General features: G+C 68.3%; 1 protein-coding gene across 1 annotated transcript; it reads left to right on the top strand.

Moving 5' to 3' along the window:
- Nucleotides 1–15: 15 nt before the first annotated feature.
- On the top strand, nt 16–27993 carry LOC121081807 (adhesion G protein-coupled receptor L1-like; the record flags this gene model as incomplete). The annotated part of the gene is given in 17 exon segments (XM_040581051.1): nt 16–139; nt 3030–3148; nt 5611–5636; nt 5638–5825; nt 7639–7748; nt 11777–11791; nt 19249–20049; nt 20764–21150; nt 21866–21969; nt 22749–22934; nt 24047–24085; nt 24615–24798; nt 25340–25462; nt 26056–26132; nt 26134–26262; nt 27051–27221; nt 27882–27993. Coding segments are annotated over 17 exon segments (2872 nt in total), but the record flags the coding sequence as incomplete, so codon positions are not given.
- Between the last annotated feature and the right edge of the window lie 6 nt (nt 27994–27999).

Raw genomic sequence — 27999 nt, 5'->3', positions numbered from 1 at the left:
CGCCATTTTTATCCCCTCAGGCGAGCGATGGGTCCCTCATGCTCTTCCCGCCATTTTTATCCCCTCAGGTGAGTTGCAGCCCCTCACGCTGTGCAACCCCCGGTCCCTCACACCATTTCCACCGTTTTTATCCTCTCAGGTAAGTGACCACCACCCTCCCACACACGGTTCCCACCTTTTGCAGTCCCTCACATGGGTTTTGTTACTGGTACTTCAGCATGGCCCCCCCGCGTTAATATTGTGCCCCCCACCCCACCCCCCAGTTACCAGCCTCTCACATTTTTCCTGCTTTTTTTAGCTCCTCACTCACACAAATCTCAGCATGTCCCTTGCCCGCACCCCCGCTTACTGCTCCCTCATGCCATTCCCACCTTTTTTTATCCCCTCAGGTGAGCGAACAGCCCTTCACGCTGTTTCCATCTTTTTTATTCTCTCACACCAGTCTCATTACCGGTACCTCAGCGCATCCCCCCCACACACACACACCATTACTGGCCACTCATGTTGTTCCCCCCTTTTTTATCCCCTCAGGTGAGCTACGGCCCCTCACACTGTTCCCACCTCTTTCAGCCCCTCACAACTGTCAGCGCCTTCCGTGCATGTGTGTGGCCATCCCATTAAAAGCTCCTCACACGGTGCCCCCCTTACTTGTCCTCCCACACTGCTCTTGCCTTTTTTATTCCCCAACACTAGTCTTGTTACCGGTACCTCAGCGTGTCCCCTCCATGTTAACACTGTGCCCCCCCATAACTGGTCCCTCACGCTGTTCCCACCTTTTTTAGCTCCTCACATGGTCCCCGTCCCCTCCCCCCCCCTTGTCCCCTCACACTGTTCCCGCCTTTTTTATCCCCTCAGGTGAGTGACCGGCCCCTCACGCTGTTCCCTCTGTACCTCTGTCCCCCGCCCCCCCCACTAACAGCTCCTCACACGGTGCCCCCTCCCGGTTAAGCTCCCCTTCACACGGTGCCCCCCCCGCCCCATTAACGGCCCTTCCCATGGTGCCCCCCCCCCCCTTTAACACGTTGACCCCCGTTAGCGGCCCTTCACACCGTTGTTCCCCCCCCCAACCCCCGTTTCTCACCGCCCCCGCGGTGATTGACAGCTGAAGGGGCGGGGCCGGGCGGGGCGGGCGCGCGCCGCGGGGGGGGCGCTGCCGGCGGCGAAGGGGGGGGGGGGGGGGGGGGGCTCGCGCCGCCCGCACCGCCCGCGCCGCGCGCCGCATGGAGCTGCCCCCCCGGGCCCGCGCGCCCCCGCAGGTACGGGGGGGCTGTGCAACGCGGGGGGGCCCCGTGCAATACGGGGGAGGGGGGGCGTGCAATATGGGGGGGGGGGCGTGCAATTCCCGGGGGGGGGGGTGTCTGCAAAGCGGGGGGGGCCGCCGTGCAATATGCGGGGGGGGGGGGGGGGGGGGGGCAGGCGTGAAATGGGGGGGGGGACGACCCCAGTGCAAAAGAGGGGGGTTTTGTGCAATGGCGGGGGATGGGAGGCCGTCGGTGCAAACCGGGGGCGGGGGGGTGCGGCTGTATGATGGGGGGCCCCTGTGCAAAATGGGGGGGGGGGGGCGTAGTGCAGCGTGAGGGGAATTGGGGGGCGGTCGTCCAATGCGGGGGGGGGCCGTGCAATAAGGGCGGGGGCCTGTGCCAACTGGGGAGCCCCGTGCAATGGGAGGGGGGGGGCTGTGCAATAGGGGGGGCACCGTGCAATTAGGGGGGGCTGTGCAATAGGGGGGGGCACCGTGCGGTTGCGGGGGGGGGGCTGTGTAATGGGGGGGCACCGTGCAATTGGGGGGGGGGGGCTGTGCAATTGGGGGGGCCCTGAGCAATGACGGGGGGCTGTGGAACAGGGTGGGGGCCCATGCAAATGCGGGGCAGACGATGAAAACGGGGGGGGGCGTGCAAACTAGGGGGGTCTGTGCACTGGGGGGGGCCTCCCTGCAAACCGGGGGGGGGGGCAGATGTGGGGGGGCGCTGTGCTTTGCACCCCTCCCCGTGTTGCTGGGGGGCTTTGGGACCCCCAAATTGCTCCCCCCAAATTGCTCCCCATCCTCTGGGAGCCCAGGCTGCTTGGGGGGGGTGGGTGGGCACACGCCGTTATTATTCTGGGGGGGTGTGTGTCGGGCTGGTTCCCCCCACCCTGGGGAAACTGAGGCACGGGGGGGGGGGGGGGGGAGCGCCAAGGACCGGGGGGGGACGACGACAGCCCCCTCGTGACCCCCTGTGCCTCAGTTTCCCCATGGGCTGGGGCGGGTCCCGGGGGGGGAGGGGGGGGCGATGGGGGGGGGTCCCTGGACGCCTGGGTCCCCCCGGGGGGGGGTGGGGGGGGCGATGGCGGAGCGCAAGGCATGCTGGGAAGGTGGTGCGGGGCTCTGTGTGTGTGTTCCCCCCCACCTGGTTGCATCCCATAATGCCCCGCGGCCTCCCCCATCACCCGGCGGGGGGGGGGGTGGGGGGGTGTTGGTGAGTTTCCCACAATGCACCGCGGCGCCGTCTCCCTGGCAACGCGCCGGATGGGAGCTGCCCGGCTGGGGCTGAGCTTCCCACAATGCACCGCGGCCCCATCCCCTGCCCGGGGTGAGCGCGGAGGGGGGGGGGGGCCGGACACCGGGGGTCCCCTCGGGGGGGGCAGGGTGGGCTCCCGCAGGCCGGGGTCGCCTCGGGGAGGGGAGGGGGGGTTCCCGGAGGCCGGGGTCCTTTTTGCAGCCGGGGGGGGGGGGGGGCTCTAGCCCGTAATCGGCTTTACCCCCCCGGGGGCTGATGAGCCGGGGATTAAGGGGGGGCGGGGGGCTCTGGGTCCTTCTGGTGGGAGGGGGGAGGGGTCCATATGCTGGGGGGGGGGGGGGGCCGGACGCCTGGGTCCTCCCCCCTCCTCCATCTGGTGCAGTCATTTAATCCCCCCCTCTGTTAATTCCTGGGACCCCTCCCCATGGCATCCCAACCCCTCCGCCTGGTTTGGGGAGGGGGCTGGGCAGCCCCACCCGCCTGGGTGTGTCCCCCCTGACAACCCTCCCCTCTTTTTTCTCTCCCGCACAGGTCGGTGCCCGGTGAGGCCGTGGGGGGCTGGCAGCGCCCCTCCCCCACCATGGCCCGCCCTGCCCCCGCCCTGCGCAGCCTCCTCATCACCGCGGTCCTCGTCACCTCCGCCACCCAAGGTAGGCACCCACGGGGGGGGGCACCCATGGGAGCGGGGGAGGGGGCACCCGGACACTGGGGACCCCTGGGGGGTGCGGGGGGGCCGCCGGGGGCTGGTGTCCTTCCTGGCCAGGGGGGGCTGGGAGGTTCCTGGACATCAGGGTCCCCTGGGCATGCTGGCCACTGTGCAAGGGGCGTGCAAGGCTTGTGCAAGGGGCGTGCAGGCTCATGTGAGGCCCCTGAGATATCAGAGAGGCAATTGGCTTGTGCGAGGAGCGCACATCTGTGCAGAGCCTACACAAGGCTTGTGCAAGGGGTGTGCAAGGCTTGTGCAGGAGGCGCACAGGGGCGTGCAAAGCCCGTGCAAGCTGGCTTGTGTAAAGGGCGTCAAAGAGCACATAGCACTTGCGTGAGGGGCATGCAGGCTTGTGCATGTGTGGTGTGGGGGAGGTGCACAGGATTGTGCAAGGGGCATGTGTCTGTGCAATGCTTGTGTAAGGCTCGTGCAAGGGGCACATTAGGGTTGTGCAAGGGCTGTGCAACGGCTGGGGAAGACACACAGACTAGTGCAAGGCTTGCACAAGGCCTACGTAACATCCAGGGGGTTCACGGGCTTGTGCAAGGTTCACGTGAGGGACTTCTGTCTGTGCAATGCCTGCGTAAGGCTTGTGCAAGAGGCGTGCAAGGCTCGTGCAAGAGGCACGTTAGGGTTGTGCAAGGGCTATGCAACAGCTGGGGAAGGCACACAGTCTGGTGCAAGGCTCGTGGAAGGTTTGCACAAGGCCTGTGTGATACCCAAGAGGTTCATGGGCTCATGGAAGGCTCGTGTGAGGCACCTGTGTCTGTGCAATGCTTGTGTAAGGGGTGTGCAAGGCCGGCATGAGACCTGTGCTAGGGTGACATGACACTAGTGTGAGGCATATGGGCTTGTGCAAGGGGTCTGGGAGATTCGTGTGGTGCTTGTGTGTGGCTAGTGCAAGGGGCACAAAGTCTTGTGCAAGCCCTGTGCACAACTTGTACGAGGCTTGTGCACGCATTGTGCAGTGCTCGTGCAAGTGTGCAGGTTTGTGCAAGGGCTGTGCAAAGCCCACACCGGCGTCTGCAAGGCCTGTGCAAATGCCAGAGCTGCCGTGTGCCCCCCACGTACGTGCACGGGGGCTGAGGAGGCCTTGCACACGTGTGTGCATAGAGAGGCTCCCTGTGGGGCAGGCAGGGACCCCTGGGGAAGGGACCTCGGAGCTTGGGGAGCCCTGAAACTTGGGGAAGGGGTGGCTGGGGGGGCACGCAGGGCCCCAGGGGTGTGAAGGGGGGGTCCAGGGGGGCACACAGGACCCCAGGCATGGGGGGGGGGGGGCAGGGGGCACGCAGGGCCCCAGGCATGGGGAAGGGGGGGCACACAGGACCCCAGGGGTATGAGGAAGGGGGGGCAGGGGGCACACAGGGCCCCAGGTATTGGGGGGGGGGGGGGGGGGGTACACAGGACCCCAGGGGGTGTGAGGGGGAGTCCAGGGGGCACACAGGACCCCAGGCATGGGACATGGGGGGCAGGGGGCACATAGGGCTCCAGGCATGGGGGGGGGGTGTGCGGGTCCAGGGGGGGGCTGAGGGCCTTGCAGTGGGCCGTGTAAGTACCCAGGTGTGCGAGGGGGAGGCCCAGGGGGGCTGGGGGCCCCTTGGCGGGGGGTGCAGGCACCCAGGCATGTGAGGGGGGGGCACACAGGGCCACAGGTTGTGAGTTGGGGGGCCCAGGGAGGGGCTGAGGTCCCTTGGCAGGATGTACAGCACCCAGGTGTGTGAGGGGGGGGGCTGGGAGCCTCATGGCCGGGTGTGCAGGGACCCAGGCGTGGGGAGGGGGGTCCCAGGGTGATCCAGGTGGGGCTGGGGGGCCCCACAGTGGGGCATGCAGGTACCCAGGTGTGTGAGGGGGTCTGGGCGGCCAGGGGCCCCCATGGCAGGCATGTACAGGCACCCAGGTGTGGGGGGGGATGACCCGGGGTGGTCCAGGGGGGGGCTGGGGGGACCCGTGGGGGGTCTGGGGGCCCCTTGGTGGGGTGTGCAGGCACCCAGGTGGGGGGGGGGGCGGACCCAAGGTGGTCTAGGGGGGGGCTGGGGGCCCCTTGGTGGGGCATTCAGGCACCCAAGTGTGTGAGGGGGGACCTGGGGAGGCCGAGGGCCCCTTGGCTGGGTGTGCAGGCACCCAGGCATGGGGGGGGTGACCCGAGGTGGTCCAGGGAGGCTCGGGGGGCCCGTGGGGGGGCTGGGGGGCTGCTGGGGGCCCCTTGGTGGGGCATTCAGGCACCCAGGCGTGTGAGGGGGGAGCTGGGGAGGCCGAGGGCCCCTTGGCTGGGTGTGCAGGCACCCAAGTCGGGGGGGGGGGGGGGGGATGACCCGAGGTGGGCTGGGGGGGGGCTGGGGGGGGCCCCCGGGGGGGGCTGGGGGCCCTTTGGCGGAGCGTGCAGGCACCCAGGCGTGCACCCCGCAGGGCTGAGCCGGGCCGGGCTGCCCTTCGGGGCTGGTGCGGCGGGAGCTGGCGTGCGAGGGGTACCCCATCGAGCTGCGGTGCCCGGGCAGCGACGTGGTGATGGTGGAGAACGCCAACTACGGGCGCACCGACGACAAGATCTGCGACGCCGACCCCTTCCAGATGGAGAACGTCCAGTGCTACCTGCCCGACGCCTTCAAGATCATGGCTCAGAGGTGGGGCCGCGGGGCGGGGGCGTGGGGACACAGAGGGGATGTGGGGACCTGTAGGAGGGGTGGGGACGTGGGGGGGGATGCGGGGATGCGTAGGGGGTGTGGGGGGCGTGGGGGACATACAGGGGATGTGGGGACCTGTAGGTGGGATGGGGGACATAGGGACATGTGGGGACATTGGGACACATAGGGGGGTGTGGGGACATGGGGGGCACGTATGGAGTGTGGGGGACCTGTAGGAGAGGTGGGGACATGGGGACGTGTGGGGGGACATGGGGGCACACAGAGGATGTGGGGACATGGGGACATGTGGGGGATACAGGGACACAGATATGGGGGACATGGGGGACGTGTAGGGGTGTGGGGGCGTGGGGACATGTGTGTGGGGGACATCGGGACACAGGTATGGGGACACGTGGGGATGCGTAGGAGGTGTGGGGGACATGGGGACATGTGGGGGACATGCGGATGTGTAGGGGGTGTGGGGGACGTGGGGACATGTGGGGGACGTGGGGATGTGTAGGGGGTGTGGGGACATGGGGACACACAGGGGATGTGGGGACCTGTAGGTGGGGTGAGGACATGGGGACGTGTGGGGGACATGGGGGCACGTAGGAGGTGTGGGGACATGGGAACATGTGGGGGACATGAGGACACGTAGGGGGTGTGGGGACATGGGGACACAGATGTGGGGGACATGGGGACACGTGGGGGACGTGGGGATGTGTAGGGGGTGTGGGGACATGGGGACACGTAGGAGGTGTGGGGGTACATGGGGACATGGAGGCACATAGATGTGGGGACACACCAGGGACATGGAGACACATAAGTGGTGTGGGGACATGGGGACATGCTGGGGACAGGTAAGAGACGTGGGGACATGTTGGGGACACAGGGACAGGTAGGAGCTATGGGGACGGGGACATGTAGGGGGCAGGTGGGGGGTGTGGGGACAGGTAGGAGGTGTGGGAACGTGCTGGGGACAGGGAACACGTAGAGGGGGTGGGCGAGGCACAGGGACATGGCAGCAGGGGACATGTAGGAGGCGCGAGGGTGGCAGGAGGACATGGGACAGTGGCAGTATGAGGACACCGTGCTGTGGGGTGACACGGGGCCGTGGGGGGGGACACAGGGTGACACAGGGCTCTGGGGACAATGCAGCCACTGCGTCCCCACGGCCTGGGCCATGGGGGGTGTCCCCTGGGCCCCAACTGCCACTGCTCTGTCCTGTGTCATGGCGTTGCTGTCCCCCATGTCCCCTATGTCCCTGCTGTCCACCGTGTCCCTGCTGTCCCCGCCATCCCCCTATGTCCCTCGTTTCCCCCCTGCCCTCATGTCCCCGCTCTCCCCCCTGCCCCCGTGTCCCCCCTGCCCCCGTGTCCCCCCTGCCCCCGTGTCCCCCCTGCCCCCATGTCCCCCTGCCCCCATGTCCCCCTGCCCCCATGTCCCCCGTGTCCCTGCTGTCCCCCATATCCCTGCTGTCCCCCATGTCCCCTGTGTCCCTGCTGTCCCCGCCATCCCCCTATGTCCCTCGTTTCCCCCCTGCCCTCATGTCCCCGCTCTCCCTGCTGTCCCCTGTGTCCCCCTGTGTCTCCCTGCCCTCCGTGTCTCCCCTGCCCCCCCATGTCCCCGCTGTCCCCCCTGCCCCCGTGTCCCCCGCCCCTGTGTCACTGCTGTACCCCTGCCTCCATGTCCTCCATGTCCCCGCCGTCCCCCGTGTCCCCCCTGCCTCCATGTCCCCTGTGTCCCCCATGTCCCCCTGCCCCCATGTCCCCCGTGTCCCTTGCACCGCGTCCCACAGCCGCTGTCCCTGCAGGTGCAACAACCGGACGCAGTGCGTGGTGGTGGCTGGCTCCGACGCCTTCCCCGACCCCTGCCCAGGGACCTACAAGTACCTGGAGGTGCAGTACGACTGCGTGCCCTACAGTGAGTCCTGCCCCACGGCGTCCTGCCCCACAGCGTCCTGCCCCACGGCGTCCTGCCCCACGGCGCCCCCTGCCCTGCCCCACTGCCCCCCCAGCACCTGGAGGTGCAGGGTAACCAGGTGCCCTACAGTGAGTCCTGCCCCATGGTGTCCTGCCCCATGGCACCCCGGCCCTGCCCCACGGCGCCCCCGCCCTGCCCCACTGCCCCCCCAGCACCTGGAGGTGCAGGGTAACCAGGTGCCCTACAGTGAGTCCTGCCCCATGGTGTCCTGCCCCATGGCATCCCGGCCCTGCCCCACAGTGCCCCCCCGCCCTGCCCCACTGCCCCCCCAGCACCTGGAGGTGCAGGGTAACCAGGTGCCCTACAGTGAGTCCTGCCCCATGGTGTCCTGCCCCATGGCACCCCGGCCCTGCCCCACAGCGCCCCCCGCCCTGCCCCACTGCCCCCCCAGCACCTGGAGGTGCAGGGTAACCGGGTGCCCTAAAGCGAGGCCTGCCCCCCATGGCGTCCCCAGCCCCCTCCCAGCCCCCCCAGCACCCAGAGGTGCAGTGGGCCCATGTGCCCCACGGGGAGGCCTGCCCCACTGTGCCCCACAGCACCCTGCCCCACCGCACCTGCAGCAAGCGCTCCCAGCACCCTGCCCCATAGCATCCCCTCACAGCACCCCATGGCACCCCCAGCCCCACTGAGCCCCCTAACCTCCCCCAGGCCCCCCGCCCCACAGCCCCCCCCACACCCTGGGGGGCATGCAGACACCTGGGGCCTTGCCTGAGGGGGGAGGGGTGTGTCCCAGCCTGGGGTGGGGGGCAGCTCTCCCCCCAGACAGAGCAAAGCAGGAAGCCCTGCCCCCCCCAGCCCATGGACCCCACAGTGGGGGGGCAGCTGGGACCCCCAAGATGTGCCCCAGGGCGTAGGGGGACCCCCAGGGTGAAGCTGGGGGTGGGTGGGCAGCGCTGTCAGGGTCCCCTGTGGCCCCCCCATACGTGGGGGCCGCCATGTCCTGCCCCATAGATTTGAGGGTGCAGCCCCCCCTTCCCTGCATCTGGGGGGGGGCCAGGCCCTGGTGCCCCCCCCTTCGGGGTGCCCGAACCCTGTGTGTCTCCCATCCCCCCCCCCCCCCCCCAAATTGGGGTCTGGCCCCTGTGTCCCCTCGGTCTGGGGGGGGCTGCAACCCCCATGGGGCTCTGTCCCCACCTCCCCCCACTTAGGGGGCTCGTTCGGGGGTTCTGTCCCCCATGTCGCCCCGGGGGGGGGCGGTCCCATCTCTCCCCAGGCGCTGTCGCGGGACCCCCACCCCCCTCACCCCCCTTTGCTTTGCAGCCGCTGCCGGAGCCACCGGAGGGAGAGCGCCAGAGCCCCCGGCACCGGGACACGCGGCACCGGGACACGCGGGGATGGCGCCTGGCACACGCTGAGCACATGCTGGGCACACTCACACACACTAAGCACACGCTAAGCTCACCTGCACATGCCAAACACACACCTGGCGTAAGCCAGCATGGGCTAAGCAAGCCTCACAGGCTATGCACATGCTAAGCACATGCTAAGCACGTGCACATAGTAAACACGTGGCTGGCACAAGCTAAACACACTGTACATGCCAAATCCATGCCTTGTGCCAGCTGGTACGGGGTGATGCAACCCTGTAAATCCTAAACGGACTTGTACATGCTAATACATGCTTGGTACAAGCTGGCACACGCTAAGCACGTGCCTTTACACTCTAAGCACATGCTAAGCATGCCAGCACACGGTACACGAGTGCCTGGGGCGCACTTGTACGTGCTAAATATATTTGTGGGGCGCTAGATCACGTTAAGTACAGACAAAGTGCATGTACATGCTTGGTGCAAGCTGGTACATATTAAGCACATGCCCACGCGTGCTGAACACATCTGTGTGGCACATTTGTATATACCAAACGTGCTGAGCATGCTAGGACACACAAAGCACATGCGTGTGCACACGCAGCTGGTGTTTTGCACTTGCTGGCACACAGTCAACTTGTGTAGCATGTGCTGAGTGCATGCCTGGCACGTGCAACTACATGCTAAGCACATGCCTGGTACATGCCAGCACCCACAGGGCACATACAAGTACACGCTAAGCACATGCCTGGTGCATGCCAGCACCCACAGGGCACATGCAAGTACGTGCTGAGCACATGCCTGGTGCATGCCAGCACCCACAGGGCACATGCAAGCACATGCCTGGTGCATGCCAGCACCCACAGGGCACATGCAAGTACATGCTAAGCACATGTTTGGTGCATGCCAGCACCCACAGGGCACATGCAAGTACATGCTAAGCACATGTTTGGTGCATGCCAGCACCCACAGGGCACATGCAAGCACATGCCAAGCACATGCCTGGTACATGCCAGCACCCACAGGGCCCATGCAAGTACATGCCAAGCACATGCCTGGTACATGCCAGCACCCACAGGGCCCATGCAAGTACATGCCAAGCACATGCCTGGTACATGCCAGCACCCACAGGGCCCATGCAAGTACATGCCAAGCACATGCCTGGTGCATGCCAGCACCCACAGGGCACATACAAGTACATGCTAAGCACATGCCTGGTACATGCCAGTGCACAGCGTGTATGCAATGAACGTGCCTGGCACATGGGAGTACATGCTAAGCACACGCCTGGCCCAGCCCAGCCCATGCACGCTGGCCCACCGTGCCCCCCGATGCACATGCTAAGCACACGCCAAGCACACACCTGAGCATGCCCAGCGCCAGCGCCCACTCCCCTGTGCTGGTTGGTGCCGTGTGCCGCGGCGCCGTGGGGTGGGGGGTGGGGGCGGGCGGGGGGGGCAGGGGGAGGCGTGGGGCAGGGTGTGGGGTGGGGGGGGCGGGCGCCCTCTTCCTTTGCAGGTGTGCGCCGTGGGGCAGAGCCCCCCACCACCGCTATGGGGCAGAGCCCCCCGCCGCCGCCGCCGCCGTCTCTCTCTCTCCTTCGCTTCCTTCCTGCAGGGTGGGGGGCCGGGGGGCCACAGGCGTCCGGGCGCTGCCCAGCCCCCCGCCAGCGGGGGGAGCCCCCTGCCCCCCCCGGCCGCCCTCATCGCCCCCCCGGCCCTCTGTCCGTCCGTCCTTCCATCCGTCCATCCTCCTGTCTGCTCCTCTGTCCCTCCGTCCTCCATCGGCCCCTGTCCGTCCGTCTGTCCTTCTGTCGGCTGGTCCGTCTGTCCGTCCCGCCACCCTCACACCGCTCCGTCCTCCTCCCCTGTCCGTCCCTCTGTCCATCCCTCCCTCTGTCCGTCCTTCCGTCAGCTCCATCGTCCCTGTCTGTCCTGCCCTCAGCTCCTCTGCTGTCCCTCTGTCCATCTGTCCTCCCTCTGTCCGTCCGTCTGTCCCTCTGCCCGGCCTGCCACCCTTACCCCGTCCGTCTGTCCGTCCCCCTTCCCCAGCCCTCTGTCCGTCCCTCACGCCCACCTGCCGCTGCGTCTGTCTGTCCCGTTCACCCTGCTGAGGGCCTGTCCCTCTGTCTGTCCCCCCCCTTCGCTGTCCCTCTGTCCCCCTCCTGTCCCCCCCTTCCCTGTCCATCCGTCCCGTTACTTCCCGTCCCTCTGTCCGTCCGTCCTTTGGTCCATGCTCCCATTGCCCCGTCTGCGTCCTCTGTCCCTCTGTCCCCTCCCTTCACTGCCTGTCCATCCCCATCCATCCCCCCCTGGGGCAGCTGGCACCCTGGGGGGGCCGCGGGACCCCCAGCTGGGGGGCGCAGGGGCTGGGAGGGGTGGGGGTGGGGGGCGGGGCACAGGGGCTCCCGCTGCCCCCCAGGGGAAGGGGGGGGCCCCCCCAGGGCCCCCCTGGGGCCCCCCCAGCAGCGGGGCCGGGGCTGGGGGGGGCCGAAGCCATTTAATCTCTTTTCTCTTTGTCTCCTCTCTCACTCCCCCCCCCTCCCCCCCACCCCGCCCATGTGTCCCCCTCCCCCCCGCACCCCCCCATCCCCCCCCCCCCCGCACCCCCCACCCCACCCCCCGCTCTCTCCTCTGCCTTTTCTTCCGGTGCTAAAAGTAGAAGTGGAACAAAAAGGTAACACACCCCCCTCGCTCCGGCCCCTGGGACCGCCCGGCCCCCCCCAGCCCCCCCGCCCCCCACCCCCCAGCCCCCCACCCCCCAGCCCTGCTCCTGCACCCCAGCCCCCCCCAGCTCTCACCCCAAATCCTGACCCCCCCCCCCATCCTGCCAATCCTGTACCCCAAAATCCCCCGGATTGGCCCCAAATCCTGACACACACCCCTGATCCTGCACCCCAAAATCTCCTGGATTGGCCCCAAATCCTGACACACACCCCAAGCCTGGACCCCAAAATCTCCTGGATTGGCCCCAAATCCTGACACTCCCCAATCCTGCACCCCAAAATCCCCCAGATTGGCCCCAAATCCCAACACCCTGGATCCTGCACCCCAAAATCTCCTAAACTGACCCCAAATCCTGACACCCCCCAATCCTGCACCCCAAAATATCCTAAACTGTCACTGAATCGTGACCCCCCTGATCCTGGACCCCAAAATCCCCCGGATTGGCCCCAAATTCTGACCCTCTGATCCTGCACCCCAAAATCTCCTAAATTGGTCCCAAATCCTGACTCCCCCAATCCTGGACCCCAAAACCCCCTGGATTGGCCCCAAATTCTGCCCCCCCCCCCAAATCTCCTAAACTGGCCCCCACCCCACTGCTCCTGCCCCCCAGGTCCCCCGTCCTTACCCCAAATCCTGCCCCCCCAGCCCTACCCCCCCAAATCCTCACCCCCCCATCCTGCCCCCCCTAAATCGCCCCCTCCTGCCTCCCATCTCCAGCCCCCCCCCCAAATCCTCCTGACCCCATCCCCCCACTGCCCTCCTCAACCCGCAACCCCCCCAGACACCCTCCCCCCATCACAGAACCCCCAAATTCTCCCGATTTTGCCCCCAAACCTGCCCCCCCCGCCCTCAGTCCCCCTGATCCTGCCCCGAACCCTCAAATCCCACCTTATGGCCCCCCCTCCCCCCGCCCCCACCCCTCAGGGCTGGAGGTCCCTGCTAGTGCAGGAGAGGATTAATTACCACCCCCCACCCCCCTTTTAATTAGCTGTAATTAGATCGGGGCCCCCCCCAGCCCCCCCCCCAGTGTCCCCTTGGGGGGTCCCCAGGACCCCCTGGGACACCCTGAGGAGCCCCCAGATCCCCCCCTGGACCCCCAGGGTGTCCCCCGAGCTCCAGGGACCCCCAGAACCTTCTTGGGACCCTCCCCAGGGACCCTCATGTCCCCTTGAGGGACCCTGGGGACCCCCCTGAACCCCCCCTGGGGACCCCAGTGTCCCCTTGAGGAACCCCAGGACCCCCCCCAGACCCACTGGGACACCCCAAAGTGTCTTCAGGGACCCCATAAGGTGCCCCCAGACCCCCCCAGGGACCCCCAAGTCCCTTGCAGGGACCCATGGGGACCCCCAAGGTGTCCCTAGAGCCCGGGGAGGGGGGGGGCAGGCCAGGGTGACTCATCCCCCCCCCCGTCCCCTCCTTCCCCCCCCCTCCCTGCCCCCCCCCCGCGGCAGTGGGGCTGGGGGGGGCCCCCCGGGGTGACACCGTAAGTACGAGGGGGCGGGCTGGGGGGGGGAGACGGGGCAGCCCCGGGGGGCACCAAGGAGCCCCATGACCCCCCCCCACGTCCCTCCCCTCCCCCCCCCACCTCTGACAGCCGTGGAACCCCCCCAGATGCCACAGAGGCACCCCAAGTCCCCCTCCCCCCAACCCCCCCCACCCCCTTGGCCGAGCCCAGGGGCAGGACAGCTTGGGGGGGGCCCTGGGGCAGTTGGGGGGGACCGGGGCAGCTGAGGGGGGGGGGCGTGAGGCTGTTGGAGGGGACACGTGGGGGACAGCAGTGACAGTTGGGGGGCAGTTAGGGGTACCTGGGGGGTGGGGAGCAGTTGGAGGTGCAGTTATGGGGCAGTCAGGGCAGTTGGGGGGGCAGTTAGGGCAGTAGGGGGGCAGCGGGGGGGTACTTGGGGGGCAGCAAGTGTAGTGCAGGGGTACTTGGAGGGCAGCAGGGGGGCAGCCAGGGCTACTTGGGGGGCAGCAGGGGGGCAGCCAAGGGTACTTGGGGGGGCAGTAAGGGCAGGGGGAAGCAGCCAAGGGTACTTGGGGGGTATTTGGGACAGTGGGGGAGGGCAGCAGGGGGGCAGCTAGGGGTACTTGGGGGGAGGCAGGGCAGTTAGGGGGCAGCAGGGGTACTTGGGGGGCAGGCAGGGCAGTTGGGGGGCAGCAGGGGGGCAGCTAGGGGTACTTGGGGGGCAGGCAGGGCAGTTGGGGGGCAGCAGGGGAGCAGCCAGGGGTACTTGGGGGGCAGGCAGGGCAGTTAGGGGGCAGCAGGGGTACTTGGGGGGCAGGCAGGGCAGTTGGGGGGGCAGCAGGGGTCAGCCAGGGGTACTTGGGGGGGCAGGCAGTGCAGCAGGGGGGCAGCCAGCAGTACTGGGGGGGCAGTTGGGGGGCAGCCATGGGGCAGCGGCGCAGCCAGGGTTGAAGCCCCCCCCCCATGTCTCTCTCTCTTTCTCTGTGCGGGGGGGCGGGGGGGGCGGGGGGGGGCGGGGCCGGCGGCTTCTTCCCACAGGTGCCCCAGGAGCGGGCGGGCGCGCCGGGCGGGGGGGCCCCTAACGTCTCTCTCTCCTCCTCCTCCTCCCGCAGGGCCGCGGTCCTCCCGCCTCGCCCCCCCGGACCGCGGGGGCCCCCCCCGAGCCTGTGAGTCTCCCCCCCCCCCCCCCGCCCCCCCCATCCCCCCCCCCATCCCCCCCCCCGCCCCCCCCCCAAGGGCAACGGAAAGGGGGGGCACGGGGGCGGGTGCGCGTGGCCCTGGGGTGTTCACGAGGGTCCTGGTGCGCTCACAGGGGGTCCTCGTGCATTCACGGTTCCTCGTGCGTTCACGGCCCTTGTGTTCACAGGGGTCCTCGTGCACACCTGGGTGCTCACAGAAACGTAGGTCCTCGTGCGCTCACAGGTCCTCGTGCACTCACAGGTCCTCGTGCATTAATGGCCCTCGTGCACACCTAGGTGCTCATGGGCACGGGGTCCTTGTGCGCTCACAGGTCCTCGTGCATTCACGGCCCTCGTGCTCACAGGGGTCCTTGTGCGTTCACAGGTTCTTGTGTGTTCGTGGGCCTCGTACTCACAGGGGTCCTTGTGCATTCACAGGTCCTCATGCACTCACAAGTCCTTGTGCACACCTGGGTGCTCACAGACACGTAGGTACTTGTGCACTTACAGGGGTCCTTGTGCACTCACAGGTCCTTGTGTGTTCGCGGCCCTCGTGTTCACAGGGGTCCTTGTGCATCCACAGGTCCTTGTGTGTTCATGGGCCTTGTGCTCACAGGGGTCCTCGTGCGTTCATGGGTCCTCGTGTGTTCACGGCCCTTGTGTTCACAGGGGTCCTTGTGCACTCATGGGTCCTTGTGTGCTCATGGGTCCTCATGTGTTCACAGCCCTCGTGCACACACGACACGTAGGTACTTGTGCACTCACAGGGGTCCTCGTGCATTCACAGGTCCTTGTGTGTTCACAGTCCTTGTGCACACCTGGGTGCTCATAGACATGTAGGTCCTTGTGCGCTCACAGGGGTCCTTGTGCGCTCACAGGTCCTCGTGTGTTCACAGGAGTCCTCGTGCATTCACGGCCCTTGCGCACACCTGGGTGCACATGGACACGGGGTCCTCGTGCACTCACAGGTCCTCGTGCACTCACAAGTCCTTGTGATTAACGGCCCTTATGCTCACAGGGGTCCTCATGTGTTCATGGCCCCCATTTTCACAGGGGTCCTCGTGCACTCATGGGTCCTCGTGTGCTCACAGGTCCTCGTGCATTCACAGTCCTCATGTTCACAAGGGTCCTTGTGCGTTCACAGCCCTCATGCACACCTGGGTGCTCACAGGCATGTAGGTACTTGTGCACTCAGGTAGATCCTTGTGCGCTCTGCGCTCACAGGTCCTCGTGTGTTCACAGCCCTTGTGTGTTCACAGGGGTCCTCATGGATTCGCGGCCCTTGTGCACACCTGGGTGCTCATGGACATGTAGGTCCCTGTGCACTCGTGCGGGTCCTTGTGTGTTCGCAGCCCTCACGTTTTCACAAGGGTCCTCATGCATTCACGGGGGCCCTCGTGCACTCCTGGGGGTCCCTGTGCACTCACAGGTCCTCGTGTGTTCACGGCCCTCATGCACACCTGAGTCCTTGTGTCTGGGGGGGGAGCCCTCCTGAATTCACGACCCTCACATACATGCAGGTCTTCGTGCACATGCAGGTCACACATGTGTAGGCCCTCGTGTATTCACAAGGCTCGTGAACACACAGGTCCTCGTGCTGCACGCATGGGCCCTTGTGCATTCACGGCCCTCATGCCCGTCCAGGTGTGCTCCCGTGTGCACGTGGGACTTCGTGCACGCGTGGCCTTCGTGCACAGCCGCCGCGCGCACACGGGCAGCCCTCATGCACCCCCAGCCCCCTGGCACCGTGGCGGGCACCTGCGTGGCTGTGCACACGCGTGTGCAGCGGGACATGTGTGGGTGAGCACCCGAGGAGGCGCAGGCACGTGCCTAGAGCAGCACACACGTGTGAGTGCACACGCTCTTGTGCAGAGACACGCGTGGGAGGCGACCCCCCCCCCCACGTGAGCATGCAGACACACCGGTGACAAGTGCACACGCGTGTGGGGCTCTTGCACACGTGTGAGGCATGTGGGCTCTGCGTGACTGTGCGTGCACACACGTGTGCAAATGCACGGCAGGTTTACACGTGTACAGACACGTACGCACACCTCAGCGTCACACGTGTGTGTGTGAGTCCACGAGCACGTGCAAAGAGGCACGGCACACGCTGTGTTCACACGTGTGTGCACCTACCCCGTGGCACGCGCACGTGCCTGGAGCTCACCCCCCCGTGCAACCCCCTTCACGTGTGCCCACCCACCCCCCTCAACATGCACACGCGTGTGCACCCCAGCAGCCCCCCTCTGCCTTGCACCCGCGTGTGCACCCCCCCTCCCCCCACACACATGGGCAGGCAGGCGAGAGCACCAGCCCACACATGTGTGCGACACGGGGCCTTGCACACGCGTGTGCACACACACACCACAGGCTGGAAGGGGGGGGGCAGGCCAGGCTGGAGCCCCCAGAGCTTGGGGGGGGGGGGGGGGGGGGAGGCAGGGACCCGCTGGGGGGGGGGGGGAGGAGCAGAGTAGCGTCCCCTGGGGGGGGGGGGGGGGCATAGTGACCCCCCTCCCCCCATGGTGACACACCCCCCCACGGGGGTCCCCCAGCCTGGCCCAGCCACCACGGGGGGGGGGGACGACACACCCTGTCCATATTCGCCGCCCCCCCCCGCCCCCCCGGGTGCAGAGACCCCCCGCTGGGGGAGGGTGAGGGGAAAGGGGAGTTTGGTTTTTTTTTGGAGGGGGGTGTCTCTGCCCTGGGGGCGTCCCCCCTCCCCCCCCGTGTCCCGCCCCCCCGTGTCCCCCCCCCTTTCTCTCCCCGCAGCGCTAACCCCCCCGTTTCTCTCCCCCAGCCTCTCTGCAGCCGGCGCCGGACAGCGGGACCACGCGCTCCCCTCCCCCTCCCCCCCAAATCCCACCCCCACACCGGGGGGATCCCCCCCTCCCCCACCGGGGGGGTCCCCCCGTCTCCCCACCCCCACCCCACCCCCCCAACCCCCGTGTCTCCGCTGCGCTCGATCAACCCTGGCTGTGGGCCCGGGGGGGTGGGAAGGGCCCCCCCTCCCAGTTTAGGGCCCCCCCTCCCAGTTTAGGGCCCCCCTAATTTAAGGCCCCCTCATTTTAGCCCCTCCCCCCCTCGCAGGGAGAGCTGCCCCCCCTCCAGGGTGCTGCCCCTCCCCCCTCAGGGTGCTGTCCCCCCCCCAAAAAAAGGGGGGGCTCGATGCCTGGGTTCGCTGGGGGGCTCAGCCCCCCCTTGTCCCCGCGGCGGGGGGGGGACAGGCGGGGTGGCGTCCCCCCCCCCCGTGTCCCCTGACACCCCCCACCCCCGTTGTCTCCCACCCTCTGTCCCCTCCCCGGATAAGGGACACCCCCCCTGTGTCTCCTCCCCCTCCCCCCCACCTTGGGGTTCCCAGTGTCCCCGTGTCCCCCCCCCCCAGGGTTGGGGCCCCCCCCCGCCCCCCCGGCCGCTGATGAACCGCTTCTCTTTTCTCTCCTGCTTCTTGCTGTCCCCCCGTCCCCTCTCTGTCCCCACGGCTCAACCTCTGTCCCCCCCCTGTGTGTCCCCCTGTGTCCCCACGTGTCCCCCCTCATGTCCCCCCTTCTGTCCCCTGTGTCACCCATGTCCCCCCCCGTCCCCTCTGTCCCCCCCATCCCCCCCTGTGTCCCCTGTCCCCCCCGTCCCCCCCTCTGTCCCCCCCGTTCCCCTCTCTGTCCCCACGGCTCAACCTGTGTCCCCCTGTGTCCCCCCCTGTGCACCCCTCCGTCCCCCCCCATCCCCTGTGTCCCCACGTGTCCTCCTCTCTGTCCCCTGTGTCCCCCCCTGTCCCCACGGCTCAACCTGTGTCCCCCGTCCCCTCCGTGTCCCCATGTCCCCCTGTCTGTCCCCCCTTCCCCGTGTCCCCATCTGTCCCTGTGTCCCCCTGTCTGTCCCCCTTGTCCCCCATACTTGTGTCCCCCTGTCCCCCCATGTCTCCCTGTCCCCCCGTGTCCTCCTGTCTGTCCTCCCTTCCCTGTGCCCCCCCTGTCCCCCTCGTGTCCCCCATCCCTGTCTGTCCCCATGGCCCCGTGTCTGTCCCCCCATCCCTGTCTGTCCCCCCTTCCCCGTGTCCCCCTGTCCCATCATGTCCCCTTGTCTGTCCCCATGTCCCCCTGTCTGTCCCCCTTGTCCCCTATCCCTGTGTCCCCCTGTCCCCCCGCCCATCCCTGTGTCCCCATGTCCCTGTATCTGTCCCCTGTGTCCCCCATTCCTGTCTGTCCCTGCTTCCCCGTGTCCCCCTGTCCATCCCATGTCCCCTTGTCTGTCCCCCTGTCTGTCCCCCCATCCCTGTCTGTCCCCCTCTCCCCTCGTGTCCCCCTGTCTGTCCCCCTTGTCCCCCTTCCCCATGTCCCCCTGTCCCCCCCTGTGTCCCCCATCCCTGTCTGTACCCCCCTTCCCCCTGTCCCCCTTTCCCCCCTGTGTTCTCTTGTCTGTCCCCATGTCCCTGTGCCTGTCCCCCTTGTCCTCCATCCCTGTGTCCCCCCTTCCCCATGTCCCCCTGTCCCCCCGTGTCCCCCATCCCTGTCTGTCCCCCCTTCCCGTGTCCCCCTGTCCCCCCATGTCCCCCTGTCTGTCCCCCATCTCTGTCTGTCCCCATTGTCCCCCCTGTGTCCCCCATCCCTGTCTGTCCCCCCTTCCCCATGTCCCCCTGTCCCCCCCCGTGTCCCCCATCCCTGTCTGTCCCCTCTTCCCCCTGTCCATCCTGTGTCCCCATGTCCCCTTGTCTGTCCCCCCCGTGTCCCCCTGCCCCGCCCCCCCCCCCCCCCCATGTCCCCCCCCCAGTCTTTGTCTGCCCGGGCACCCTGCAGCGCATCGGTTCCCCCACCTCCAGCCATGAATCCCAGCACCAAGCGGGCGCCTGGTGCCGCGACCCCCTCCAAGCCGGCGACCGCCTCTACGTCATGCCCTGGGTGCCCTACCGCACCGACACGCTGACCGAGTACGCCTCGTGGGACGAGTACGTGGGCGCCCGCCACACCACCACCTACCGCCTGCCCAGCCGCGTGGACGGCACCGGCTTCGTCGTCTACGACGGCGCCGTCTTCTACAACAAGGAGCGCACGCGCAACATCGTCAAGTACGACCTGCGCACCCGCATCAAGAGCGGCGAGACCGTGGTGGGCGCCGCCAACTATCACGACACCTCGCCCTATCGCTGGGGGGGGAAAACCGACATCGACCTGGCGGTGGATGAGGACGGGCTGTGGGTCATTTACGCCACCGAAGGCAACGGCGGCCGCTTGGTGGTCAGCCAGCTCAACCCTTACACCCTCCGCTTCGAGGGCACCTGGGAGACCGGCTACGATAAACGCGCCGCTTCCAACGCCTTCATGGCCTGCGGCGTCCTCTACGTCATCCGCAGCGTCTACGTGGACGACGACAGCGAAGCGGCCGGTAACCGCGTGGCTTACGCCTTCAACACGCGGGCCAACCGCGGCGAGACGCTGGAGCTGCCCTTCCCCAACCCCTACCAGTACGTCTCCTCCGTCGACTACAACCCCCGCGACAACCAGCTCTATGTCTGGAACAACTACTTCGTCGTGCGCTATGGGCTGGAGTTCGGCCCACCCGACCCCGGCGCCGGTCAGTGATGGGGGGGAGTTGCTTTGGGGGTGCCCCAGGCGCTTGGGGAGAGCCCTGGGGGGGAGTCCTGGGGATCCAGGATTGCTTTGGGGGTGCCCCGGGCACTTGGGGGGGAGTCCTGAGGGGGAGCCCTGGGGGTTCCAGTTCACTCTGGGTGTGCCCCAGGCGCTTGGGGAGAGCCTGGGGGGGAGCCCTGGGGGTCCCAGTTCACTCTGGGGGTGCCCCAGGCACTTGGGGGGAGCCCTAGGAAGGAGTCCTGGGGATCCAGGTTTGTTTTGGGGGAGCCCTGGGGGTCCCAGTTCACTCTGGGGGTGCCCCAGGCGCTTGAGGGGAAGCCCTGGGGGGCTAGGGTCACTTTGGGGGTCCAGTTCCAGATACCTGGGGGTCCCAGTTCACTCTGGGGGTGCCCCAGGCACTGGGGGGAAGCCCTGGGGGGCTGGGGTCACTTTGGGGGTGCCCCAGATCCTTGCAGGGAGCGCTGGGGGGTCACTCTGGGGGTCCAGCTTTGCTTTGGGGACGCCCCAGTCACATGGGGTGGGGGTGGGGGTCTGGGGCCACTTTGGGGGCGCCCCATATGCCTGGAGGCCCCTCTCTCCGAGGGTGGGGGGCTGGGGGTGACGGGGGGGACCCCCCAGTACCTGGGTTCCCTCGGGAGGGTTGTGGGGGGCTCTGTCACACCCTGACACCACCCCACCCCCCATGTCTCCCCCCCAGGTCCAGTGACGACCGCGGCGCCAAGCGCAGCCCCCCCACGGCCCACGGCGGCTCGGAGCTCGGCAGCCCCCGGCCCCACCCCCACGGCGAGCCGGGGCCCCCTCACCCCCCGCCCGGGCCCCCCCCCAGGGCCCCCCCCAGGCCCAGGCCCGGCTCACAGCGCCGCCACCCCCGGAGGACCCCCCGGTTCACCGGGACCCCCTAATACCGGGGTGGGGGTCCCACCGCCGCCGCCCGTCACCTCCCGCCGCCCCCCGGGGGGACCCGGGGGGGGGGCCGGGGGGGGCCCGGCGCGGCTGTGCGAGGCGCGGGAGGTGCGCAGGGTGCAGTGGCCGGCGGCGCAGCAGGGGGTGGTGGTGGAGAGACCCTGCCCCAAGGGCACCCGCGGTATGGGGGGGCTGGGGGGGGGCTGGGGGTGTCACCAAGGGTTTCCTGTGGGATGGGGGAAGCTGGGGGGGGGGGGCTGAGGGGGCTGGGGGTGGGGGCTGGGGGTGTTCCTAAGGGCACCTGCGGTATGGGGGGGGCTGGGGAGGGGGTCCTGGGGTCTGGGGAGAGGGGGGGCTGAGGGGCCTGGGGGGCTGAGGGGGCTGGGGGGCTGGGGGTGTCCCCAAGGGCACCCGTGGTATGGGGGGGCTAGGGGGGGGCTGGAGGGGGGAGGCCTGAGGGGACTGGGGGAGATGGGGGGGGCTGAGGGGCCTGGGGGGGGGTGGTCCTGAGGGGCTGAGGGGGCTTGGGGGTCTCCTGGGAGGGTATCATGGGGGGCTGGGGGGTGATGTGGGGGATCAGGGGGCTGGGGCGGGGGAGTCCTGAGGGGGCTAAAGGGGCTGGGGGATTCCTGTGAGGGTGTTGGGGGGGGGGCTGGGGGGGGGCTGGGGGGTGATGTGGGGGATCGGGGGCTTGGGGGGGGGGGTCCTGGGGGTGCCTGGGGGTATTATGGGGGGTCGGGGGGGGGGGTCCGGAGGGGGGCTAAGGGGGCCAGGGGGGTCCTGGTGACCTGCGGGGGATGGGGTTATGGGGAAGCTGGGGGGGGGGCATGGGGGCTGGGGGGGGCAGTCTTTGGGGCCGGGTCAGGGAAGCCCCCTGACCCCCCCGTGCCCCCCAGGCATCGCCTCGTTCCAGTGCCTGCTGGGGCTGGGCGTGTGGAACCCGCGGGGGCCCGACCTCAGCAACTGCACCAGCCCCTGGGTCAACCAGGTGGCACAGAAGGTACGGGGGGGCCGCGACCCCCCCCCCAAAACGGGACACCCCCCAAACAGGGACCCCTCAAAACGGGGACCCCCCAATAGTGAACCCCCCCAAAACAGGGACTCCCCAATAGCGACCCCCCCCCCCCAAAACAGGGACTCCCCAATAGTGACCCCCCCTGAAACGGGGACCCCCCAAACAGGGACCCCCAAACAGGGACCCCCCAAAACGGGGACACCCCCCCAAAATGGGGATCCCCCCAAACAGAAACCCCCAAATAGCGACCCCCCCCAAAAACAGCGACCCCCCCCAAAAAGGGGATCCCCCCCAAAACAAGAACCCCCCCTAAACGGGGACCCCCCAATAGTGACCCCCCCCCAAACCAGGGACCCCCTAAACAGCAACCCCCTCCCAGACCAGGGATCCTCCCCCGGGGGGTCTCCCCACCCCTTGTAGGGGGCAATATTGGGGTCCCCCCCCCTCAAAACGGGCACCCCGCAAAAATGAGCCCCCCAAAACCCCAGGCACTCCATCCCCCAAAATAGGGGTCACCTTGGGACCCTCCTTGCCCCAGTAGCCACCCATGGGACCCCCCCCACCCACGGGACCCCCACCCCCAGCCCCCCCCAAACCCCCAGCCTCCCACCCCCAACCCCCACTGTGCCCCCCTCCCCCAGTTACCCCCACCCCCTCACCCCACTGACCTGTGGGATCCTCCCCTGGGGGGGTCTCCCCACCCCTTGTAGGGGGCAATATCGGGGTGCCCCCCCCCCCACATGTGACCTGTGCCCCCCCCCCAGATCAAGAGCGGGGAGAACGCGGCCAGCATCGCCAGCGAGCTGGCTCGGCACACGCGGGGGCCGGTGTACGCGGGGGACGTCAGCTCGGCCGTGCGGCTGCTGGAGCAGCTGCTGGACATCCTGGACGCGCAGCTGCAGGCGCTGCGGCCCGTGGAGCGCGAATCGGCCGGCAAGAACTACAACAAGGTGGGGGGGGGCACCCCAAAAAATAGGGGGGGGCGGGGGACACGACACACACACACACCTGGAGAGCACACTGAGGAGGGGGGGGGTGGAACCAGAGCTGGGGGGGGGGGGATGGGGGATGGGGGGGGGCGGTCCTGCGCTGGATGTTGGGGTGCTTGTGGTTGGAGGGGGGGCTGGAAATGTTGGGGTGCTCCTGAGGTGGAGGCTGGGCTTTGGATGTTGGGGGGCTCCTGTCTTGAGTGGTGAGGGCCCAGATGTTGGGGGGCTCCTGAGCCAGGAGCTGGGGCTCCAGATGTTGGGGTGCTCCTGAGGCAGAAGCTGGGGCCCAAATGTTGGGGTGCTCCTGTCCTGAATGTTGGGGTGCTCCTGAGGCAGAGGGGTGGGGGGGCAGATGTTGGGGTGCTCCTGAGGCAGGAGCTGGGGCTCAGATGTTGGGGTGCTCCTGAGCTAGAAGGTGGAGCTCCAGGTGTTGGGGTGCTCCTGTCCTGAGTGGTGAGGACCCAGATGTTGGGGTGCTCCTGTGCTGAATATTGGGGTGCTCCTGAGGCAGATGGTTGGGCCCCAGGTGTTGGGGTGCTCCTGTCCTGAGTGGTGAGGGCCCAGATGTTGGGGTGCTCCTGAGCCAGAAACTGGGGTCCAGATGTTGGGGTGCTCCTGTCCTGAATGTTGGGGTGCTCCTCAGGCAGAGTGGTGGGGGCCCAGATGTTGGGATGCTCCTGTGGTGAATGCTGCGGTGCTCCTGAGGCAGGAGCTGGGGCCCAGATGTTGGGGTGCTCCTGAGCCAGAAACAGGGGACCAGATGTTGGGGTGCTCCTGTGCTGAATGTTGGGGTGCTCCTGAGCCAGAGTGGTGGGGGCCCAGATGTTGGGGGGCTCCTGCCCCAGCCCTCAGGGCTCTCCAGCTGCAGATATGGGGGTCCTGCAGCCCCAAATTCCGGGGTCCCACACCCCAGAGGTGGGGGTCCCTGCCCTGAATGTGGGGGTCCTGCAGCCCCCTATGTGGGGGTCCCTGCCTCAAATTCGTGCTCCATATGTGGGGGTCTCTGCCTGGAACTTGGGGGTCCGGTGCCCCATACTTGGGGGTCTGGCCCTGACACCCCCGTTTCCCCCCAGATGCACAAGCGGGAGCGCACCTGCAAGGATTACATCAAGGTGGGTGGGGCGTGGGCGGGGCTAGGGGGGGGGCTTGTGGGCGGGGATGTATGGAAATGGGGGGGGGGGGGGCTTAGTGCACTGGGAGTGGCCTGGGAGGGTGTGGTTGGAGGCAGGGCCTTTGCAGGGGTGGGGCCCGGGTGGGCGTGTCAGGATGGGGGTTTGTGGGTGGAGTCTGTGGTGGGTGGAGTCTGTGGAGGGCGGGGCCTGGGTGGGAATGTCAAGGTGGGGGTCTGGTGGGTAGAGGCTGTGGTGGGTGGGGTCTGTGGTGGGCGTGTCAGGGTGGTGGTCTGGTGGGCGGGGTCTGTGGTGGGCGGGGCCTGAGTAGGCCTGTCCAGGTGGGGTCGGTGGGTGTGGTATGTGGTGGGCGGGGCCTGTAGAGCTGGGCAGGACTAATGGCGTGGGTGTATCCGGAGGCCCTGCCAGCGCCAGGGTGGGGTGAGCAGGGTGCGGGCGTGGCCGTGGGTGTGGCCCGAGGCGGTGGGCGGGACCGAGGTGGGTGTGGCCAGCCCCCTGCCCTGCCCCGCAGGCGGTGGTGGAGGCGGTGGACAACCTGCTGCGGCCAGAGGCGCTAGAGTCGTGGCGGGACATGAACGGCTCGGAGCAGGCGCACACGGCCACCATGCTGCTGGACGTGCTGGAGGAGGGCGCCTTCCTGCTGGCCGACAACGTCAAGGAGCCCGCCCGCTTCCTGGCTGCCCGCCAGAACCTGGGTAAGACCCCCCGCCCCCCCCCCCGGGGGGTGCCAGGGAATGGGGGAGACCCCCACCCACCTTAGTCCCCACCATACCCCTGTCTCCTCCCTGGGGTCGCCAGGGGGATGGGGGAGACCCCACCCACCGACCTTGGTCCCCACCGTACCTCTGTCCCCTCCCTGGGGTCTCTGGTGGGATGGGGGAGACCCCCACCCACCCACCTTGGTCCCCACCATACCCCTGTCCCCTCCCTGGGGTCCCTGGTGGGATGGGGGAGACCCCCACCCACCCACCTTGGTCCCCACCATACCCCTGCCCCTCCCTGGGGTCCTTGGTGGGATGGGGGAGACCCCCACCCACCCACCTTGGTCCCCACCATACCCCTGTCCCCTCCCTGGGGTCCTTGGTGGGATGGGGGAGACCCCCACCCCCACACACCTGGGTCCCTAGGGGGCACCTGTGTCCCTGGGGGAATCCCCCAGTTGTGAGCACACACGTGTGCGGTGGCATGCATGTGCGGTGACACATGTGTGCGGTGACACGCATGTGCTGCCCGCAGTGCTGGAGGTGACGGTGCTGAACACGGAGGGGCAGGTCCAGGAGCTGGTTTTCCCCCAGGAATTTGGGGGGGAAAGTTTCATCCAACTCTCGGCCAACACCCTCAAACAGAACAGTCGTAACGGTGAGGGGCTGGGGGGGGGCGGGGGGGGCACGGGGGGGGGCAGTCCCGGGGGGTCTGCAGGGTCCTGGGGGGCGTCTGGAGGGTCCTAGGGTGGATGGCAGGGGGGAAGGGGGGCATGCAAAGGGGGCTGGAGGGTCCTGGGGTGGAACTGGGGGGGTCTGCAGGGTCCTGGGGGATCTGGAGGGTCCTGGGGTGGATCCCAGGGGGGCACACAAGGTAGTCCGGAGGGTCTGGGGGGGTCTTGGGTGTCTGGGGGGGGTCTCAGGGGTCCCAGCAGAGGCTGGGGGAGGGGTTGGGGGTGTCAGTGGGAGCCTGGGGGGGGGGTGTGTCTTCAGGGGTCAGGGGTGTCCAGAGGAGCTGGGGAGATTTGGGGGGGCTCCAAGGTGGGTCTGTGATGATTTGGGGGGGGTCTTTGGGGGGTCCCAGGAGACATCGGGGGTCCTGGGAGATGTCGGGGGTCCCGGGAGGGTCTGGGGATATTCTGGGGGGATTTGGGTGGGGGATTTGGGGAGAGGTAGGGGGGCTCTGGGGGGTCCTGTGGGGGGGGGGGTTGGGGGTCGTGTGGGGAGGGGTCTGACGGGTGCCTCCCGCAGGGGTGGTGAAGGTGGTCTTCATCCTCTACAACAACCTGGGGCTCTTCCTCTCCACGGAGAACGCGACGGTGCGGCTGGGGGGGGGAGGGGGCTGCCCGCGCCCCCCCCCTCGTTGTCAACTCCCAGGTCATCGCCGCCTCCATCAACAAGGAGTCCAGCCGCGTCTTCCTGATGGACCCCGTGGTCTTCACCCTGCCCCACCTCCAGGTGGGACCCCCCTAGAGACACCCCCAGGGACACCCCCAGGGACCCCGTAGGGACACCCCAGGGACCCCCCAGGGACCCCTCCCCCAGGGACACCCCAGGGACACCCCCAGCCCTGGGGACCCACCAGAGACCACTCCCCAGCCCCCAAGACACCCTGGAACCCCCCCTACCCTACCCAGCCCCCAAGACACACTGCCCCCCCCCTCCAAGGCTTGTTGACCTTTCTGAGACCCCCACCCTGCCCTGGGGACCCCTCAGGACCCCCCACCCAGCCCCAGGACCACCCACCCAGCCTCAGGGACCCCACTGTGATCCCTTGTGATCCCCCAGACCCTCACCCACTCCCCTGAGACCCCCCAGGACCTCCCCTGGGACCTCCACCAGCCCCAGGGACCCTGCTGGGACCCTCACCCACCCCCCTGGAACCCCCCGGGACCGCCCCTGGGACCCCCACCCAGCCCCGGGGACACTGTTGGGGACCCCTTGTGATCCCCCAGACCCTCCCCCATCCCCCTGAAACCCCCCGGGACCTCCCTTGGGACCCCCACCCAGCCCCGGGGACCCTGCTGGGACCCTCACCCATTCCCCTGAAACCCCCAGGGACCCTCACCCAACCCCAGGAACCTTACTGGGATCCCTTGTAATCCCTGAGACCCTCACCCACCCCCCCTAAACCCCCCTGGGACCTCCCCTGGTACACCACTCCAACCCTAGCCCACCGCCCCGGCCTTGGGGCCCCCCCTGAAGCCCCCCAACCTCTCCCCCTCCCCCCCCCCCCCCCCCCCCAGGCGAAGAACCACTTCAACGCCAACTGCTCCTTCTGGAACTACTCGGAGCGGTCGATGATGGGGCACTGGTCGACGCAGGGCTGCCGCCTGCTCGACACCAACGCCACCCACACCTCCTGCGCCTGCAGCCACCTCACCAACTTCGCCGTCCTCATGGCCCACCGCGAGAGCGTGAGCGCGGGGGGACGGGGCGGGCGGGGGGGGGGGCCTGGGGACATGCGGCGTGGGTTTGGGGACACGTAGGGTGAGCCTGGGGACATGGGACATGAGACGTGCAGGGTGGGCTTGAGGACATGTGGGGTGGGCTTAGGGACATGTGGGGTAGGGTTGGGGACATGTGGGGTGAGCTTGGGACATTGGGCAGGCTTGGGGACATGTGGGGCGGGCTTGGGGGCACACAGGGTGGGGGTGGGGACATGGGCCAAGCTTGGGGCCAGGTGTGCTGCAGGGGGTGGCACTGGGAGCACAGGGGGTGGCACTGGGGGGGTGGGTGACGCTGGGTGACACTGAGGGGTGGGTGACACTGGGTGCCTCCGCAGTTCCCCGGGCGCCTGCAGGGGGCGCTGCTGTCAGTGGTCTCCTGGGTGGGCATTGTGGTGGGCGGCACTGGGGGGGATGGGGGATGCTGGGGGCAGGTGGGGGTGACACTGGGTGACCCCTGGGTGCCCCCGCAGTTCCCCGGGCGCCTGCAGGGGGCGCTGCTGTCGGTGATCTCCTGGGTGGGCAGTGGGGGGGGTGGCAGTGTGGGGGGGGGGGTGACACTGGGTGACCCCTGGTGGATGGCAGTGGGGGGGGTGGGTGCCACTGGGTGACCCCTGGGTGCCCCCGCAGTTCCCCGGGCGCCTGCAGGAGGCGCTGCTGTCGGTGATCTCCTGGGTGGGCATCGCGGTGGCGCTGCTCTGCCTGGGCGCCTGCATCTCGGCCTTCTGCTGCCTGCGGGGGCTGCCCC

This window comes from Falco naumanni (assembly GCF_017639655.2).
Source record: "Falco naumanni isolate bFalNau1 chromosome 13 unlocalized genomic scaffold, bFalNau1.pat SUPER_13_unloc_5, whole genome shotgun sequence".
Taxonomy (NCBI): Eukaryota; Metazoa; Chordata; class Aves; order Falconiformes; family Falconidae; genus Falco; species Falco naumanni.
Note: the sequence above shows the minus strand (reverse complement) of the source record. Positions and strands in the feature narration are given on the sequence as shown.